Raw genomic sequence first — 20,891 nt, forward strand, 5'->3', positions numbered from 1 at the left:
TCTAATTGATATAGAGAGAAATTTATTTAAGAGAAAATTGATTCGTTTTTAATTCTATTAATTTTTGCTATAAGTGATTATTTTTATGAATTTGTATTGATTGATTGGGGTCCTGGCCGGCCAGGTTTTTAATTGTGATTGAGAAAATTTTTAAGAGTTAATAAAATTATTACATATCAACTTGATTTTTAACTGCACCTTTTATTTTATTTATTCTAAATATAGGAATAAACTCCAGCAGGGATTGGGCAGTGCAAGTATCTCTTTTGGGTAATTATCTGGCAAAACAGGTATCAGAAATGGAGGCGACATATAATGACAAGTGTCTGTATATCCTACATTGACAGACCAGTAGAAATGTGAGCGACAGGTTCCACTTCTCTTGGAGCCCCAAACTGGGATGCCCTGGGGGAAGTATTATGTGAAGATCATAATCTCAGTCATGTTCTGTCTCCTGATACTGGAATTCTGGTTATTCCACTAGCAACTGTCACCTGGTCTGACCACTTGGCAACTGCCACCCCTTAGAAAGGAGCAGGAATGGTATATAAGGAGGATCCAGGTTGGAGGGAAGGTAAGTGATGCTGGTGAAGGAGAAAGAAGTGCAACACTAACAAGACCAACTGACAGGTACATATGATATATTCACTCACCTTACAATTCTGTGCACATGTCTATAGCTGTCTCTATATAGATATTGGTATATTTAACTGTAATGCACCTGAGTTTGATACTTACCTGCCATGCTCTGGGCACCTTTATAAGGAAGTAAAGATTGTGGATTGATGTTATGACTAATGAAGTCCAGAATATCCCGCCCATGTGAGTCCTTATGTCACCAGTCAGTCATATTTACGTGGGTATTATCAGTGATCACATGTAGTGACGAGCCTCATTTTTCACCAGGTTCCGGCATGAAAAATGGGTGAAAAAGATCATTGCACCTCAAAAATATTGTTGCCAATTGACTTCAATGCATTTGCTGAATTATTCACCAAATTTTTTCTCACCAATTTTGGCGAAGTGAAACGCGTCAGATTCACCCATCACTACGTCACATGTCGATATTCATTAATGGTGATGGCATTAGGGCAATAGCAAATAATCAGTTACTGGTGACTATAACACTATATACAAATGGAGGGGGCACGTATTAACCAATGAACAGCTGAATACAAATGTGTATATATATATATATTGTATATCAGGAGAGTAGAAGGGGGATAGGGAGAGAACATCAGATATAGGATAGAACCCCCTAAACTGCTTCAAATAATAGTTCTTTTTCTCTAGTCTAAAGGGGGTGGGTCTTTGTTATGTTGATTCTTTTATGGGTATAAAGGTCCCCTGCTATTTGTCTATAATGTCCTCTAATGTACTTGTAAAGTCTAATCATGTCCCCTCACAAGCGCCTTTTTTCCCCCAGAGAAAACAACCCCAACCTTGTCAGTCTCCCCTCATAATTTAACTCTTCCCTCCCTCTAACCAGTTTAGTTGCACTTAGTCTCTGCACTCTCTCCAGCTCATTTATATCCCTCTTAAGGACTGGAGTCCAAAACTGCCCCCATACTCCAGGTAGATAGATAATAGGTCCCATACCTGTATAAGTAAAATATCACATTACAGATCTATGCAGGGTTGTTGTCTGTTCTCTACATTTGTGCAATACAGGGGTGTCAGGTATGTGACTCTACTAATTCTAAACTGCAGCTTCTATAGCCAGTGAGTAAAAGTGGCCATACACAGGCCGATATCAGCTGCAGAACACAAAGTCGCCATCTTATGGGCCAGTATATTCTACAACCCACGGGCTTCCCCGACCCATATCTGGCCAGGCAGACTTAAACTTCTAGTCGGATTGAGGACCACTTTGGTTCATAAATGCGCTCTTGATCCCAATACCTGTATTCCTGAACAGATCGTTGGGCCCTATTCCAATATCGCCAACTCAAGGTGAGCATATCGGTGCAAAATCCACTCAGGAGCAGTTGTATAAAAATTATAACTCAACTCAAAGAGTCAAAATCAAGGAATCTAGATGCTGACTCTCTGTTTATCATACAGACAAGTACATGAGGTCCTCTGCCCTCAGCTCTCAGCCTATTATCAATATTTTATGTAGACATTTTGTGCATTCAGCTCCCAAATTATATTTTCCCTTTTCAACAAAACAGATATTTATTTATCATTGTGTTGGTTCTTCTCCATTAGGATGAAGTGCATTGTTCTCCTGCTGGTTTGCTTCTCTATCGGATGGGTTCACTCCAACCCCACAAAAAAAGGTAGGACAACCCTCTTGGTTTCACATTAGGTTCTCATTTTTACTTTCATAGCTCTATGCAGAAGTTATTCCATGCAGATACTTTCCTGCACCCTAATGTGGATATAATAAAGTAGGATATAATGTAGCGTCAGTAAAAAAAGTATCAGCCCATGGCTTTGCATTGTCCTAGAAGGAACATCACTAATTAGTTTCAGCAATTAATCTTGCAAGGGGATGAGATGCCAAGCAAATCTCCATTAATAGAACCAAGTACTCCACTGAAAGAGCTATTGATGGAATTAAGGGCAACCACATGTTTAGACCCATCTACCAGCACTGGCAGTGACAATCCTGCTTGTTAGTCACCTAAACTGTCCTTATAGAGAAGCCATCTTTACTATTAGATTCTCCACCAGTGTCGAGAAGTAGGGATGTAGCGAACTGCCGATTTGGTGTTCGCGAACGCCGTTCGCGAACACCGACAAAAAATGCGAACGTTCGCGGACAGTTCGCGAACTTTGAACACCCGCTAAAATCGTTCGATTCGAACGATCGAAGGATTTTAATCATTCGATCGAAGGATTTTCATTCGAATCGAACGATCGAAGCCATTCGATCGAATGCTTTTCATTGAATCGAATGCTTACAATCGTTCGAACGAATGGAAATCGTTCGATTTTAGCGGTCGAAGGAATTCGAATGGTCGAATGGTCGAACGACTTGTATTCGAATCGAACGCGAACTCAAAATGCGAACGTTCCCAAACGTTCGCGAACATTCGGCGGACGCGAACGGTCGAAGTTCGCGCGAACTAGTTCGCAGCAGAACAGTTCGCTACATCCCTATCGAGAAGATCCTGAAAGCGAGCCCATCATACGTTAGAAAGACCAGCACCTCTGAAACACCAGTAAAGAACGTTTTGTAATCAATAATGATGTTTTGTTGGCAGTTAACATTGCAAAATTTGGAGAAGCCTCACAGAGCTCAGATTACAGACCTGAGTACAATGCTGCTGCTGCTATCGATGGTGATAGAGACTCAAATATGATGGTGGGTTCATGCTCCCTTACTGGTAACGACAAGCCATCTTGGTGGCAGTTGAACCTAAAGCACAGGTACAAAGTGGAGAAGGTGGTGATAGTGAACAGAGGAGACTGCTGCAGTGAGCGCCTTTTGGGAGCCGAGATCCGTGTTGGATTCACAGCCAATCTGAAGAACCCACTGTGAGTCTCAACTCTTTGAGCTTATGTTTGTGCCTAATTGTCCAGGGAGCAACTCTGTGCCTGATATGTAAAGGCACCACAATGTACAATGATCAGCCATAAATAGGATTAAAGCTTCTGTTATTGTCTTTTCTCTCAGATGTGGCACCGTAACTGATGTCTCTGAAGAAACCATCACTCTGTCCTGTCACGGGATGGTGGGTCAGTACGTCACTGTGTCTATTCCTGAACGTGAGGAATATCTCCAGCTCTGTGAAGTGGAGGTCTATGGGAACAAATACAGCCCTGTTGTACCAGTCCATGAGGAATCGGAGGAAGATGTACTGCAAGACATAGGCAATTTATATAAACATTAAAGAACACCTTGGTTTTAGGGATGTCGCGGACTGTTCGCCCGCGAACTAGTTTGCGCGAACATCGACTGTTCGCGTCCGCCGAATGTTCGCGAACGTCGCCTTAGCTGGCGCTTATTTTTGCCATTTCTCCCCCAGACCAGCAGATACATGGCAGCCAATCAGGAAGCTCTCCCTCCTGGACCACCCCCACACCCCCTGGATCACTCCCCTTCCATATATAAACTGAAGCCCTGCAGCGTTTTTTCATTCTGCCTGTGTGTGCTTGGAAGAGCTAGTGTAGGGAGAGAGCTGTTAGTGATTTGAGGGACAGTTGATAGTAACTTTGCTGGCTAGTAATCTACTTGATACTGCTCTGTATTGTAGGGACAGAACTCTGCAGGGATTTGAGGGACAGTGAGTTTAGGTTAGTTAGCTTTGCTGACTAGTAATCTACCTTCTACTGCAGTGCTCTGTATGTAGTTGCTGTGGGCACTGCTTCTGATCTCTCATCTGCTGACTGCTGTAATAACCCAATAGTCCTTGTAAGGACTGCTTTTATTTTCTTTTTTGTTTTTTTTACTTTGCTACTGTAAGAGCCCAGTGCTATTAGTCTAGCTGTGTTGGGGAGTGGGACTGGTGTGCTGCTCCTCCTAGTAGTTCACCACTACCAGCACCAACCAGAGTCAAAATTGTTACAAAGTATCTTATTTGCACCTGTTAGTTGTTCTGAGCTCTCTGCCAAAAGCTAATTAAGTTAGAAACTGTTTTTTTTCTGGCTGTTCAGTTCAGAGAAAAGAGGGACTGGTGTGCTGCTCCTCCTAGTAGTTCACCACTACCAGCACCAACCAGAGTCAAAGTTGTTACAAAGTATCTTATTTGCACCTGTTAGCTGTTCTGAGCTCTCTGCCAAAAGCTAATTAAGTTAGAAACTGGGTTTTTTCTGGCTGTTCAGTGCAGAGAAAAGAGGGACTTTCCAGTACAAAAGAGGGACAATTGGGAGGTATGCAAGTGCCACCTAGCTGTGTGAGCTTTTTCACATTCTGTCTAAATAATAACAATAATAATTCCGTGTCCGTAAACATCACCTGAGTGATGTTTTTACAGCAGCAATAATATATTCCGTATCCACTACTGTATACGTTGCCCTTGCAGGCATTGTTTGCCCAGTCTTTAACCAAGTGCCACCTAGCTGTGTGAGCTTTTTCACATTCCGTGTCCAGAAACATCACCTGAGTGACGTAGTGTGATTTCTGCCCTTTACAGCACAAAACGCAGCGCTGTGTCAACAATGTATTTTTCAGAAACATTTTTGCCCTTGATCCCCCTCTGGCATGCCACTGTCCAGGTCGTTGCACCCTTTAAACAACTTTAAAATCATTTTTCTGGCCAGAAATGTCTTTTCTAGCTTTTAAAATTCGCCTTCCCATTGAAGTCTATGGGGTTCGCGACGTTCGCGAACCGTTCGCATTTTTGCCCGGAAGTTCGTGAACATGTTCGCGAACATTTTTTCCGACGTTCGCTACATCCCTACTTGGTTTATTAATCTGCTGAATCTGCAGTGAAACAATAAATAGAAATTCTGGTTCAGATTGTGTGCTTTGCATGATTGTGATACATACAGTTCTAGTCTAGATCTAGTATAGATCTAATAAGGGTACCTGGCTGCTTAATTGGGAATTATTTAATGGGCCTACCCACGACCAAGTCCCCGATTCTGCCTTGAGACTTGGGGATTTCTAGATCCTCACCTGTATGTCCCTATAAATACTCACACTATGAAGCAAACTTTAACCCCTGGAAGAGACTGGTTGGATCATCTAATGGGTTGCAAAAGTGGCCAAATATCTACTCATTTGGTGACATTGCCAAACAAGTGGATCTTTAAAGGACACATGTAACATATTTGTTTGCTCCAATTGGAGGTGCTGCCTAACGGGGGGAAACAATAGTATTTTCTGAAAGAATTTGCCCTCAATCGAGTGCTCTACCCCCGGCACTGGGAGGGCAGGGAACACCGCATTTTACACCATTTTTCTGCCGTCAATTGTATTTGCACAAACACTCCATCTCTACCTCAGATTCCACCCAAAATACACCCACTATTTGGTAATGCTACACTTAACTGGGGTTCAGCAACCTCATCCCACCTGGCTCTGGTTCATTGGGCAGCTATAGATCAGTGTTACAAAGGCAACTTATTGGTTAAGAAAGTATTTTTATTTGTATACAGGCAAATCATTCAAAAACTATAAAAAATAAATAATGAAGACCAGTTGAAAAGTTGCTTAAAACAGGCCATTCTATAACATACTAAGAGTTAACATAAAGGTGAATCACCCTTTAATGGGGCTGGTGAAGATTCAGTCTCCCAGCAGACGCCATTGTCTTTTATTCCCATGAATGTCTTGTCTCCAGAGCTTACTATGAACAGCACGGCTGTAAGTTCACCTCCGTCATTCCCACCAACGTCTTCGGCCCACACGATAATTTCAATATTGACGATGGGCACGTCCTGCCGGGGCTCATCCACAAAGTCTACTCGGCCAAGCGTGAGTTTTTGCACAACTTGCTCAGTATCAGACGCACAACCCACCATGAGAGATTTATAGTTGTACTTAGAATTCTACTCAATTCCAGGCTTGGAAACATTAAGTTGCACAGGGCTTTCTACTGCAGCCTCCCTGCACATTTGTATGGAGTCTGCATATTCTTGTGTGTGTAGGGGAAGAAGCAGTCGGGTCACAGCTCTGCATGGAGTATTATTGGCTTCACTGGGGCCCACTTGGATCATCTAAACCATTCCTGCCACTAAATAATGATTTTATATATATGATTTCTCTATATATACTGAGTGAACCACATCAATAGGTCACATTTATGTGCGTATTTGGGTTTAGTTATAGTGGGAGCTACCTTATATATGTCTTTGGTAAGAGCAATATGTTACTCATGTAGTACAACAGATAGTAGAAATGATGGGGATACACTGGATTCAGATGTAAGTACTGAGCAGCTCAGGTAGATCCATTCCTTGCTCAGTCAGACAGGGGTTTGTTCCACTCTAGGACTAACAATGGCTTCTTGTGGTTTCAGAGAATGGCACTGCTCTCTCTATCTGGGGCACGGGGCAACCACGGAGACAGTTCATCTATTCACTGGTAAGAGACAGGAGTATTGTATATCCAAGGGCAGAGCTGGGCTTAACCAAAAATAGAAATGTGCAATGTCTTCACCTCAGCTAGAGACTGCTGTACACAGATGGCCAGAGACAGTCTAACTCCTCACCAGTCTCACACAGAAATCTGTTTGTGTGTCTGTACCCAGGCCAACCCCATGTCTGCTGGTGCCCACACACAACACTGAGCAGAGGTTCTGACTCTGACTGTAGCTTTAAGGGTTGGGTTGGTTGCGCTTCAGCCCCTACATCTAACTGTGTGTGTTTCTCTCCTAGGATCTTGCAAGGCTTTTCATTTGGGTGCTGAGGGAGTACAATGAGGTTGAGCCCATTATTCTTTCTGGTAAGAAGTGCTACCTGTACCCCAGATACTTACCTGTTAGCTCTCTTTGTATGTTCACACTTACTGTTCTGGATAAGACAATTTCCCCTCCATGGGCCAAATCTATTCCTATTTCATATAAACCATGGTATACTCTTTATAACATTGAATATACACTTATTGCTACTTTAAGTAAACTTAGGGACTGTTCCTGCTGAATTGTGCTTAGTACAGGGAATACCTATGCTGCCATAGTTTTATGGGATCTCTCTGTACAGACTATGAGCAAACTTAGGGGACTGTTCCTGCTGAATTGTGCTTAGTACAGGGAATACCTATGCTGCCATAGTTTTATGGGATCTCTCTGTACAGACTAAGAGCAAACTTAGGGGCTGTTCCTGCTGAATTGTGCTTAGTACAGGGAATACCTATGCTGCCATAGTTTTATGGGATCTCTCTGTACAGACTATGAGCAAACTTAGGGACTGTTCCTGCTGAATTGTGCTTAGTACAGGGAATACCTATGCTGCCATAGTTTTATGGGATCTCTCTGTACAGACTATGAGCAAACTTAGGGGACTGTTCCTGCTGAATTGTGCTTAGTACAGGGAATACCTATGCTGTCATAGTTTTATGGGATCTCTCTGTACAGACTATGAGCAAACTTAGGGGCTGTTCCTGCTGAATTGTGCTTAGTACAGGGAATACCTATGCTGCCATAGTTTTATGGGATCTCTCTGTACAGACTATGAGCAAACTTAGGGGCTGTTCCTGCTGAATTGTGCTTAGTACAGGGAATACCTATGCTGCCATAGTTTTATGGGATCTCTCTGTACAGACTATGAGCAAACTTAGGGGCTGTTCCTGCTGAATTGTGCTTAGTACAGGGAATACCTATGTGCCATAGTTTTATGGGATCTCTCTGTACAGACTAAGAGCAAACTTAGGGGCTGTTCCTGCTGAATTGTGCTTAGTACAGGGAATACCTATGTGTCATAGTTTTATGGGATCTCTCTGTACAGACTATGAGCAAACTTAGGGGACTGTTCCTGCTGAATTGTGCTTAGTACAGGGAATACCTATGTGTCATAGTTTTATGGGATCTCTCTGTACAGACTATGAACAAACTTAGGGGACTGTTCCTGCTGAATTGTGCTTAGTACAGGGAATACCTATGCTGCCATAGTTTTATGGGATCTCTCTGTACAGACTATGAACAAACTTAGGGACTGTTCCTGCTGAATTGTGCTTAGTACAGGGAATACCTATGCTGCCATAGTTTTATGGGATCTCTCTGTACAGACTATGAGCAAATTTAGGGGACTGTTCCTGCTGAATTGTGCTTAGTACAGGGGACAGTTGTAGAATATGTGAGCATAGATTATTATGGGTAGGGTTGCCACCTGTCCGGTTTTGAACCGGACAGCCCGGTATTTTGAAGGGCTGCCCGGTTCAATGCTTCCTGCCCGGTTTTCCAAATAAGGAAAACCGGGCGGGATTAGCTTGATTGACGCCGCGATCGGCCAATCGGCGATCGCGACGTCATAGCTCCGCCCCGTGACGTCACGGGACCGCCCACTGACGTCACGGGACCGCCCACTGACGTCACGGGAACGCCCACTGACGTCACGGGAACGCCCACTGACGTCACGGGACCACCCCCTGTCCGGCTGGAGCCACAGGGAAAGGTGGCAACCCTAATTATGGGTGTAGTTTGGGGATGAAGGTGCTGCTATACCTGTATATGACATACATAGGCGGATTTTCATTAAGGTTTGGGGAGGCTAAGCCTCCCCAAACCTGCCTAACATCTCAAAGAAAAGAGAAAGTTTCTCTTAGTGAGTTTCTCTTACTGAAAAACTCCGTTCTTGCTGACAAGCTCGGTTGCTATAGAAACCAGCAGCACTCTGATAGGAGATTTTGCCTTGAAGCTTCTCCAATCAGAGCACAGATCTTCTTACAGACTGTAAAATGTACCAGTAAGCAAGCAGAAGTGGTCGTGCCTGAGGAAACACTACAAACCAGAGTCACAGCAAAAGAGAAGGCCCTGCAGTTAAGAAACATTTGTAAACTTTACCCGCTTTTATCACCTCCTCTGAATATTTCCAGCAGCTTTTGTCCCCTCATACACATGTAGGGGCCCCTATGGGTTAATCTGCCCTGCAGCTTTAAGGGCCCCACCTTTTTCTTTGAGTGATCTGCCAGGAGAGAATGACACGCCCCTGTTACACTGCTATATAGTGAGTGTAGGGAGTGGCCACTTCCTCTTTGGCCTGTGGATGCTGATCCAGCTGGGTGAGCTCAGGGGGACTGAGTGCAATAGGCCAGAAGAAGTCATGTGACCAAGTCGGGGAGCAGGTAACCCCGTGAATGAGGAACAGATACACTAGGGCAGACTTGTCATAGTCTCTCTAGGAGAGAAAGGCAGAGAGGTGAGAGAGAAAGAGCAGCTGAAGCTCCAACAAGGATTTGCAGTAAGGGAGGAGCTTCCCAGAGGCTCTGTGTGTTGCCTCCAGTCAGGGACCTCAGTGAAGAGGGACTGTAGGGTACAAGCTGCTTCCTGACAACTTCCAGGAGGGAAAGGTTGTACTGCATTTGCCTGTGTACTCTCTGTGTGAGCCTGTCTTGTTCTGTGTGACCTCTCAATATGCTGCTTTCCTCAACTCCTGCGTGACTACTGAAACCTGTGCTCATTTGCCCTTTTTGGCATAATAAACCGTTCCTGATTGTTAAGAACCTCCTGGCGCCCAAGTTGTTTTTGTGTCACAGTAGCCTGGGGGGGATGTAGTTGCACTACACCATAGAGGGAACACTTCCACATGGCCCTGACCCTGTTGTGTGAGTCGCAGTGTAACCCCTGCTTCTCCTGCTAGCTGGACACTTTAACTATTTGTGTGCCATGCAGCCCAAATAGGTGTCACACACAGGGACTGTACAGTTTTTTTGAGGTCAACTTAAATCAACTGCTTTACTTGCTGAAATGAAACTGCTATAGCATCAGTCATACCTCACTCCCCCTTGTCTCAGTCTCACATTAACCCTTTCACCTGAAAAACAAAATTGTGCTTTTCAGGTTGGTGTTAACACATGTCGTTTTTTCCTTATTATTTTCTTTTGTTCATTTTGTGTTTGTTCAGGGGGAGTCCTTATGACACTGCGTGGCTGGGAAACACGTTTAACTAAAAGGGTTAAAACACAGGGCTGAGGGTAACAAGAAAGAAGGCGCATTAAATAAAGGTGGTTCACCTTTAAAACTTTTAGTATGCTATAGGATGGCCAATTCCAAGCAACTTTTCAATTCGTTTTCATTGTTTCTTTTTTTTATTAATTTCCCCTCTTCTTCTGACTCTTTCCAGCTTTCAAATAGGGGGTCAGTGACTCCATCCAAAATGAATGGCCTGGAATGCTTCACATTTATTGTTATTGCTGCTTTCTATTACTCGTCTTTCTATTCAGGCCTCTCCTATTCATACTCCAGTCTCTTTTTGAAATAAGTGCATGGTTGCTAGGGGAATTAGGACCATAGTAACCAGATTGCTGAAATTACAAACTGGAGAGCTGCTGAATAAAAAGCTAAATAACTCAAAAAACACAAATAATACAAAATTAAAACCAAGTGCAAATGTCTCAGAATAGCACTGCCTATATCATACTAAAAATTAACTAAAGGGGAACAACCCTTTTAATACAGTGCATGAGAGCAAAAGGGGGAGTGAGAGAAAAAAATACAGGCTGGAATGGAACAAAGTGAAGACAAACATGAAAAATAGAAGAGAATGAGGAACGAGTTGAGAGTAACAAATGAGTAATAAATGGAAGAACATAATTCTAAATGGAAGAGGCTTATACTGCAGAGCAAGGATGTCCAACCGGCGGCCCGCGACCCCACATTATGTGACCCCCCACCTACCTGCTGTGTCTGCTTACCATGTGTAAGATTTAAATGGTATCACTACAGAGATTAACTGGTCCCTGCATTGTCTAAACCTCAAATTCAGACTCGAATCCCCTGTTTTGTTCACACTTTATTAACCCCCCTGTATTGTTCACACCTGTGACACCTCTATTGTTCACTCCCCTAAAGCCCCTGTACTGTTCTACCTGAGACCCCTCTATTGTTTATATCCTAAAGCCCCTGTACTGTTCTACCTGAGACCCCTCTATTGTTTCTATCCTAAAGCCCCTGTACTGTTCTACCTGAGACCCCTCTATTGTTTATACCCTAAAGCCCCTGTACTGTTCTACCTGAGACCCCTCTATTGTTTATATCCTAAAGCCCCTGTACTGTTCTACCTGAGACCCCTCTATTGTTTATATCCTAAAGCCCCTGTACTGTTCTACCTGAGACCCCTCTATTGTTTATATCCTAAAGCCCCTGTACTGTTCTACCTGAGACCCCTCTATTGTTTATACCCTAAAGCCCCTGTACTGTTCTACCTGAGACCCCTCTATTGTTTATACCCTAAAGCCCCTGTACTGTTCTACCTGAGACCCCTCTATTGTTTATATCCTAAAGCCCCTGTACTGTTCTACCTGAGACCCCTCTATTGTTTCTATCCTAAAGCCCCTGTACTGTTCTACCTGAGACCCCTCTATTGTTTATACCCTAAAGCCCCTGTACTGTTCTACCTGAGACCCCTCTATTGTTTATATCCTAAAGCCCCTGTACTGTTCTACCTGAGACCCCTCTATTGTTTATATCCTAAAGCCCCTGTACTGTTCTACCTGAGACCCCTCTATTGTTTATATCCTAAAGCCCCTGTACTGTTCTACCTGAGACCCTCTATTGTTTATACCCTAAAGCCCCTGTACTGTTCTACCTGAGACCCCTCTATTGTTTATACCCTAAAGCCCCTGTACTGTTCTACCTGAGACCCCTCTATTGTTTATATCCTAAAGCCCCTGTACTGTTCTACCTGAGACCCCTCTATTGTTTCTATCCTAAAGCCCCTGTACTGTTCTACCTGAGACCCCTCTATTGTTTATATCCTAAAGCCCCTGTACTGTTCTACCTGAGACCCCTCTATTGTTTATATCCTAAAGCCCCTGTACTGTTCTACCTGAGACCCCTCTATTGTTTCTATCCTAAAGCCCCTGTACTGTTCTACCTGAGACCCCTCTATTGTTTCTATCCTAAAGCCCCTGTACTGTTCTACCTGAGACCCCTCTATTGTTTCTATCCTAAAGCCCCTGTACTGTTCTACCTGAGACCCCTCTATTGTTTATATCCTAAAGCCCCTGTACTGTTCAACCTGAGACCCCTCTATTGTTTATACCCTAAAGCCCCTGTACTGTTCTACCTGAGACCCCTCTATTGTTTATATCCTAAAGCCCCTGTACTGTTCTACCTGAGACCCCTCTATTGTTTATATCCTAAAGCCCCTGTACTGTTCTACCTGAGACCCCTCTATTGTTTCTATCCTAAAGCCCCTGTACTGTTCTACCTGAGACCCCTCTATTGTTTATATCCTAAAGCCCCTGTACTGTTCTACCTGAGACCCCTCTATTGTTTATATCCTAAAGCCCCTGTACTGTTCTACCTGAGACCCCTCTATTGTTTATATCCTAAAGCCCCTGTACTGTTCTACCTGAGACCCCTCTATTGTTTATACCCTAAAGCCCCTGTACTGTTCTACCTGAGACCCCTCTATTGTTTATATCCTAAAGCCCCTGTACTGTTCTACCTGAGACCCCTCTATTGTTTATATCCTAAAGCCCCTGTACTGTTCTACCTGAGACCCCTCTATTGTTTATATCCTAAAGCCCCTGTACTGTTTCTACCTGAGACCCCTCTATTGTTTCTATCCTAAAGCCCCTGTACTGTTCTACCTGAGACCCCTCTATTGTTTATATCCTAAAGCCCCTGTACTGTTCTACCTGAGACCCCTCTATTGTTTATATCCTAAAGCCCCTGTACTGTTCTACCTGAGACCCCTCTATTGTTTCTATCCTAAAGCCCCTGTACTGTTCTACCTGAGACCCCTCTATTGTTTATATCCTAAAGCCCCTGTACTGTTCTACCTGAGACCCCTCTATTGTTTATATCCTAAAGCCCCTGTACTGTTCTACCTGAGACCCCTCTATTGTTTATACCCTAAAGCCCCTGTACTGTTCTACCTGAGACCCCTCTATTGTTTATACCCTAAAGCCCCTGTACTGTTCTACCTGAGACCCCTCTATTGTTTATATCCTAAAGCCCCTGTACTGTTTCTACCTGAGACCCCTCTATTGTTTATACCCTAAAGCCCCTGTACTGTTCTACCTGAGACCCCTCTATTGTTTATACCCTAAAGCCCCTGTACTGTTCTACCTGAGACCCCTCTATTGTTTATATCCTAAGCCCCTGTACTGTTCTACCTGAGACCCCTCTATTGTTTATACCCTAAAGCCCCTGTACTGTTCTACCTGAGACCCCTCTATTGTTTCTATCCTAAAGCCCCTGTACTGTTCTACCTGAGACCCTCTATTGTTTATATCCTAAAGCCCCTGTACTGTTCTACCTGAGACCCCTCTATTGTTTCTATCCTAAAGCCCCTGTACTGTTCTACCTGAGACCCCTCTATTGTTTATATCCTAAAGCCCCTGTACTGTTCTACCTGAGACCCCTCTATTGTTTATATCCTAAAGCCCCTGTACTGTTCTACCTGAGACCCCTCTATTGTTTATACCCTAAAGCCCCTGTACTGTTCTACTTCAGACCCCTCTATTGTTTATACCCTAAAGCCCCTGTACTGTTCTACCTGAGACCCCTCTATTGTTTCTATCCTAAAGCCCCTGTACTGTTCTACCTGAGACCCCTCTATTGTTTATATCCTAAAGCCCCTGTACTGTTCAACCTGAGACCCCTCTATTGTTTATATCCTTAAAGCCCCTGTACTGTTCTACCTGAGACCCCTCTATTGTTTCTATCCTAAAGCCCCTGTACTGTTCTACCTGAGACCCCTCTATTGTTTCTATCCTAAAGCCCCTGTACTGTTCTACCTGAGACCCCTCTATTGTTTGTATCCTAAAGCCCCTGTACTGTTCTACCTGAGACCCCTCTATTGTTTATATCCTAAAGCCCCTGTACTGATCTACCTGAGACCCCTCTATTGTTTCTATCCTAAAGCCCCTGTACTGTTCTACCTGAGACCCCTCTATTGTTTCTATCCTAAAGCCCCTGTACTGTTCTACCTGAGACCCCTCTATTGTTTCTATCCTAAAGCCCCTGTACTGTTCTACCTGAGACCCCTCTATTGTTTGTATCCTAAAGCCCCTGTATTGTTCTACCTGAGACCCCTCTATTGTTTCTAGCCTAAAGCCCCTGTACTGTTCTACCTGAGACCCCTCTATTGTTTATATCCTAAAGCCCCTGTACTGATCTACCTGAGACCCCTCTATTGTTTCTATCCTAAAGCCCCTGTACTGTTCTACCTGAGACCCCTCTATTGTTTCTATCCTAAAGCCCCTGTACTGTTCTACCTGAGACCCCTCTATTGTTTCTATCCTAAAGCCCCTGTACTGTTCTACCTGAGACCCCTCTATTGTTTCTAGCCTAAAGCCCCTGTACTGTTCTACCTGAGACCCAGACTGAAACTGCCACATTGTTCACACTTTATACAAAATGCTAATGGGGCCCCAGCACTGTGTCACTGTATGTTGTACATATTAGACTGAGAGCTTTCCCTGTCTCCTGCTCTGTTCTACCTTCCCTATGCTCCTGCGTGTGCCATACTCTGCCTGCGTGTGCCATACTCTGCCTGCGTGTGCCATACTCTGCCTGTGGAACATAAGTCTGGGTACCACAGAAGTTGGACAGCACTGCTGTAGAGAAAAGGAACTAGAAGGAGTGAGGCCAAAATGCAACAAAAAAAGACCAATAGGAGCAAGGAAAGAGGAATATATTTGTACATTTATGTCAGTAAAATACCCAATATTGTATTTCAGTGATCATGTATGTGCATATGGTCACACATAAAATCTTTGCGTGAGGGTATTATATGTGAAATTAGCACTATTCTGCTACAGTATGAGTTTTGCATTTATCCTGTCTTGGGGGTCTTTATAAATATAACTGCCAGTTTATTCAAAAATGATGCATCCTAACCCTAATATTATATAATGTGCCTGACATGTTAGTAGCCACTGTCACAATTTTATGCAATATGCCTATGTATCTATCTCTCTATATGTAATTTGCCTGTGCTGTCGATGGCCTTTGCTTTTCACATCATACAATGTGAAGGTGTCAATGGTTTTACGCCCTGTAAATTTAAAAAAGGACTCCTATCTGCACTTCTGCATGGTTTCCACTGAAATTAGAGGGAGCTACAGGAAGAAAGGGTGTTATATTTATCTGCTACATCTGATATTAGATATTAGAAGTCTAGTGTATGGGCAACTTTAGCCTTCCCAAAGAAAAAATTCACCCTCCGCCTATATATATACCTGTCAGCCCATTGGCTTCTCAGAAGGAGTTGGAGCAGTAGAGGAAGGGAGGGCTATGGATAGAGACAAGCCTTAGAGATAATGGCAGCAAAGAAAAGCTGAAAGTGCAGATGAGCTAATAACACCTGGGTGTATATATATATATATATTATAGGGGGAGCTAATAAGTGTGAAGCATAAGTCGGGGGTTATCATTGTACTGAAGCTCATTTGGGTTCATGTGCTGATCTGTGACTTGTTCTGTTCCAGTTGGAGAGGAGGATGAGGTGTCCATCAAGGAAGCAGCCGAGAGCATCGTAGCAGCCATGGAGTTTAAGGGAGAGCTGATTGTATCCTTGGGCTGAGTATTTATACGTCTAATAGATACACACATGCTCTGTGTCTGTACTCACACTCACTAATACACACTCACTCACCAGCAGTGCCCATGCATGTTAGGGAATGAAGGGGTTAACCCACCCTACTAAGTGGCTACGGGAATTTAACCCTCACTTACCCAGGGACAAAGCTCTGAATCTGGACCCAAATGAAAGGGACAGGTGATAAGCCCTGCCCACTTACCCACAATCCAATAGGAGATTGAATTCACTTCCCCTGGGGGCAGTTCCTCCCTGAGCATGAGACAGAGAGGAGAGTACGAGCAAGAAGTACAGAGAATCAGAGCACTGGACCTGGCTAATTACTGGGCCCCTAATGGATTCACTTTCTCTCCAGGAGGATTTTCCTGCCTGACCATGGGGAAGAGAACAGCCCAGGGGTTTAGGGAAGAGGTTTGAGTACTTGGGGGAGGTCCATTTCACAGGGAGTGGTTCCTGATTGACCATGGGGAAGAGAACAGCCCAGGGGTTTAGGGAAGAGGTTTGAGTACTTGGGGGAGGTCCATTTCACAGGGAGTGGTTCCTGATTGACCATGGGGAAGAGAACAGCCCAGGGGTTTAGGGAAAAGGGTTTGAGTACTTGGGGGAGGTCCATTTCACAGGGAGTGGTTCCTGATTGACCATGGGGAAGAGAACAGCCCAGGGGTTTAGGGAAGAGGTTTGAGTACTTGGGGGAGGTCCATTTCACAGGGAGTGGTTCCTGATTGACCATGGGGAAGAGAACACCTCACTGTTGGAAGTCTACTAGACTACAATATGTTTTACCCTTAACTGCCCCGACCTCAGTTCGACAGCACAAAGTCTGATGGGCAGTTCAAGAAGACTGCGAGTAACCACAAGCTCAGGAAATACCTGCCGGACTTTCAGTTCACCCCCTTCAATAAAGGTAAGAGAGGCGAGTGGTACAGCCCAGCAACATTGTGACCATAACCAGTACTAGTGATGTGTGTGTTACACCAGTGCGACACATTAAAGGGCCAGTACACACGTATACAGTCCTTCTTCCCACATGAACAACACAAACAGAACTATCCTGCTCGTGGTACCCGGGGAAGCAAGTGTGATATTAGACTGCTCCATTCTGTTCTACCAGTGCAGTCTGCAGCTTCCCATGATCCACCCATCAGACTGGTACATTATATATTTTGTATCTATAGAAATAGTACAGTACATTATATATATATATATTGTATCTATAGAAATAGTACAGTACATTATATATATATATATTGTATCTATAGAAATCCAGGCAATGTGTGTGCAGGTTGGTACCAATGTTCCTGATTAAAATGGTCTCATTTGGAAGTAAATCTTTTGTTTGTGTTTCTCTCTCAGGATTTGGAGCAGTTGCCCTTTGTCTGTATGGGCTACAGGTTTATTAGCCAGTGGCAGTTTCAGGGTCTCTACCTACTTGTGACTGTGCTGTGTTCCTCTACATGGCAACCAAATGGCAACTAATTCACCAAGCTCTGTGCCCAGGGGAGGGGGGGCATGTGGGGCTGTGGGCTCCTCCTGGCTCATTCTGCACCCCCGGGGGTCACATTCACATCAATATTAACTGCTCCCTGTGTTCACATTGGATACTGACAGTCACATGCCCCTGCCCAGGATTTTTGCTTATTGCCCTACTAAAGCCTGGGAGCCCATGTGTTGCGCTTTATTTATAGAATAGAAACATTTAGTGCAGCCAATGAGGATAAAGGGGAGGAGACATTCAAGCTCCATCTGTGGTTACAGCACAATTCATGTCCAACACTGACTGAGCACTTGTAGCTCCACCTGGTGTAACAACTATAGATGGAGCTTGTACTTGTGGCCCATATACACTGATGTACAGAAGCAGCTTTGTCACCCCAACATCTCTATTGTAGCCCCCCAGGCTTTTTCCCTTCCCACAATCACACGTGCCATTGCTTTGCTTCTCCAGTTGCAGGTGGGGGTTCATGGGGCAGAGCTTGGGAGGCGCTGCAGGAGCCAGAAGGTGAGGGTCCTATGGGTGGGGGGCCAATGTTGGGCTAGGGTCCCCGGCAGTGCAAGAGAGTGAGGCTAGTGACCTGGAGAGCCCCAAAGCCACCACAAGCTCAGTAGCCTAGTGACTCTTAGTGACTCTCACTCTGTGTGGGGTTCCAGGGGGTCCCCAAGAATTACAGTATCAGAAAGATAAAGTGACACCCCCACTGCAGCCGTAGACCTGAGGCTAATCCAAAAAGTGCAAAAAAGCTACAGAAATTTATATACAGGTTCAGTACCAATATTCCCAGCATTCCCTGTGACCCTCAGTATTACATGTACAGTAACTCCCCAGCATTCCCTGTGACCTCAGTATTACATGTACAGTAACTCCCAGATTCCCTGTGACCCTCAGTATTACATGTACAGTAACTCCCCAGCATTCCCTGGTTGACCCTCAGTATTACATTGTACAGTAACTCCCCAGCATTCCCTGTGACCCTCAGTATTACATTGTGTACAGTAACTCCCAGCATTCCCTGTGACCCTCAGTATTACATGTACAGTAACTCCCAGCATTCCCTGTGACCCTCAGTATTACATGTACAGTAACTCCCAGCATTCCCTGTGACCACAGTATTACATGTACAAGTAAACTCCCAGGCATTCCCTGTGGACCCTCAGTATTACTATGTACAGTAAACTCCAGCATTCCCTGTGACCCACAGTATTACATGTACAGTAACTCCCAGCATTCCCTGTGACCGCTCAGTATTACATGTCCAGTAACTCCCAGCATTCCCTGTGACCTCCAGTATTACAGTACAGTAACTCCAGCAATTCCCTGTCACCCACAGTCATTACATGTACAGTAACTCCCAGCATTCCCTGTGACCTTCAGTATTAATTGTACAGTAACTCCCAGCATTCCCTGTTGACCCTCAGTATTACATGTACAGTTAACTCCCAGATTCCCTGTCACCCACTCAGTATTACATGACAGTAACTCCCAGGCCATTCCTGTGACCCACCAGTATCACATGCTACAGTAACTCCAGCATTCCTGTGACCTCAGTATTAATGCTACAGTAACTCCCCAGCCATCCCCTGCTAGACCCTCAGTATTACATGTACAGTAACTCCCAGCATTCCCTGTGACCCTCAGTATTACATGTACAGTAACTCCCAGCATTCCCTGTGACCCTCAGTATTACATGTACAGTAACTCCCAGCATCCCTGTGACCCTCAGTATTACATATACAGTAATTCCCAGTATTCCTTAAAGGAGAACTAACCTGTCTGTTTGTTAATGAGGATAATCCCCCCGTACCTTTCATAGAGGGTCAGCAGTGGGGAAAGTGTTGAGTTGCCTGGCACAGAGGCTCTGGGGGAGACACAGAGGAATGGGAGTGGCTTCCCTGACATCATGAATAATGGGCCCTGGGAAATAATAGTCAGCTTGTGCTGTGTCTGATACTGACTCCAGTCCAACTTGCATCCACTCCAGGCTTCTAGTAAGCCCTCAGCATACAATCCCACATTAGCTGCCTGTAGTACTGGGGCCACATTCATTAGAACAACTGTACAACTCCCATTAGTCCACATGCAGGGAGTTGCACATTCCTCAATCCTCCCATGGGCTTTGCTATAACATTTCTATGTGGCCCCTCATTGGCCCTGTCCCCTCCTCTAGCCATTCCTAGCCCTCATGTGTCTGTACATTATACAAGTGCTGCACTCTGCACATTTATTGCTCACCCATCTCAGGGACACATGGAGGCCCAGTTGGCCACTAGTGGCCGCTGCTTTTATTTCATGCCTGGGAATATTCAAGAAAGACGCCATTTTCTTGGAAAGGTGAATTTTATTTCTTTTTTCACAAATGACAAAATGAAAAGTAAAAGTGAGAGAAAAGGAAAAAGAAGAGAAATGTCTGTGTCTAGTTGTTTGTAGTCATGAAACAGAAATAAAAAATAAATGTTTCTATTTATTTCCTCTTTATTTCCTATTTATTGATTTCCCTCTTTTATTTCCTATTTATTTCCTCTTTATTTCTTCTTTATTTATTTCCTGTTTCCTCTTTATTTATTTCCTATTTATTTCATCTTCATTTATTTCCTTTTTATTTTAAAAAAAGGGGACTGAATTTAGGGGATGTATTTAGGGGCTTTAATTGGGGATGCATTTAGGGACGTTTAATCTGAGGAGACTGTATTTTAGGGGCTTTATTTAGGGGATTATTTAGGAGCTTTATTTTAGGGTACTTTAATTTAGGGGATGTTTTTTAGGACTTTATTTTAGGATGCATTAGGGGGTTTATTTTAGGACTGTATTTAGGGGCTTTTATTTAGGGACTTTATTTAAGGGATGCATTTAGCGGCGGTTTATTTAGTGACTGTTTTAGGGGCTTTATTAAAGGATGTATTTAGGGCTTTATATAGGACTTTATTTAGGGATGTTTTTTAGGATTTTAATTAAGGGGATGATTTAGGGTTTATTTAGGCGACTGTATTTAGGGGGAATTATTTTAGGGGAGTATTGAGGGGCTTTATTTTAGAGATGTATTTAGCGGCTTTATTTAGGGACTTTATTTTAGGGGATGTTTTAGGAATTTTATTTAAGGGATGCATTTAGGGGGTTTATTTGGGGACTGTATTCTAGGGGATTATTTAGGGGATGCATTTAGGGGCTTTATTTAGGGACTTTATTAGGGCGATGCATTTAGGGATGTTTTTTTAGGAGCTTGATTTAGGGGAGTGCAGTTTAGGGAGTTTTTATTTTAGGACTGTGCATTTAGGGCTTTATCTCTCTCTTTTTT

General features: G+C 43.9%; 2 protein-coding genes across 2 annotated transcripts in view; both read left to right on the plus strand.

The window, feature by feature from the left end:
* Positions 1-586: 586 nt before the first annotated feature.
* On the plus strand, positions 587-5,406 carry LOC100158288 (uncharacterized). Its single transcript, NM_001127745.1, is given in 4 exon segments — positions 587-630; positions 2,212-2,281; positions 3,211-3,486; positions 3,626-5,406. Coding segments are annotated over 2 exon segments (396 nt in total). The 5' UTR covers positions 587-630; positions 2,212-2,281; positions 3,211-3,307; the 3' UTR covers positions 3,843-5,406.
* Positions 5,407-5,596: 190 nt separating this feature from the next.
* The window catches only part of LOC121395123 (GDP-L-fucose synthase-like), a 25,407-nt gene continuing 10,112 nt past the window's right edge, over positions 5,597-20,891 (plus strand). Inside the window, exons 1-6 of the mRNA XM_041567709.1 lie at positions 5,597-5,715; positions 6,180-6,370; positions 6,915-6,979; positions 7,273-7,339; positions 15,995-16,074; positions 16,909-17,008. Of these exons, the coding sequence (XP_041423643.1) occupies positions 5,597-5,715; positions 6,180-6,370; positions 6,915-6,979; positions 7,273-7,339; positions 15,995-16,074; positions 16,909-17,008 (622 nt within the window). The remainder of the gene's footprint in view (positions 5,716-6,179; positions 6,371-6,914; positions 6,980-7,272; positions 7,340-15,994; positions 16,075-16,908; positions 17,009-20,891) is intronic.

Source organism: Xenopus laevis, chromosome 6S (genome assembly GCF_017654675.1).
Source record: "Xenopus laevis strain J_2021 chromosome 6S, Xenopus_laevis_v10.1, whole genome shotgun sequence".
In the NCBI taxonomy this organism is placed as follows: Eukaryota; Metazoa; Chordata; class Amphibia; order Anura; family Pipidae; genus Xenopus; species Xenopus laevis.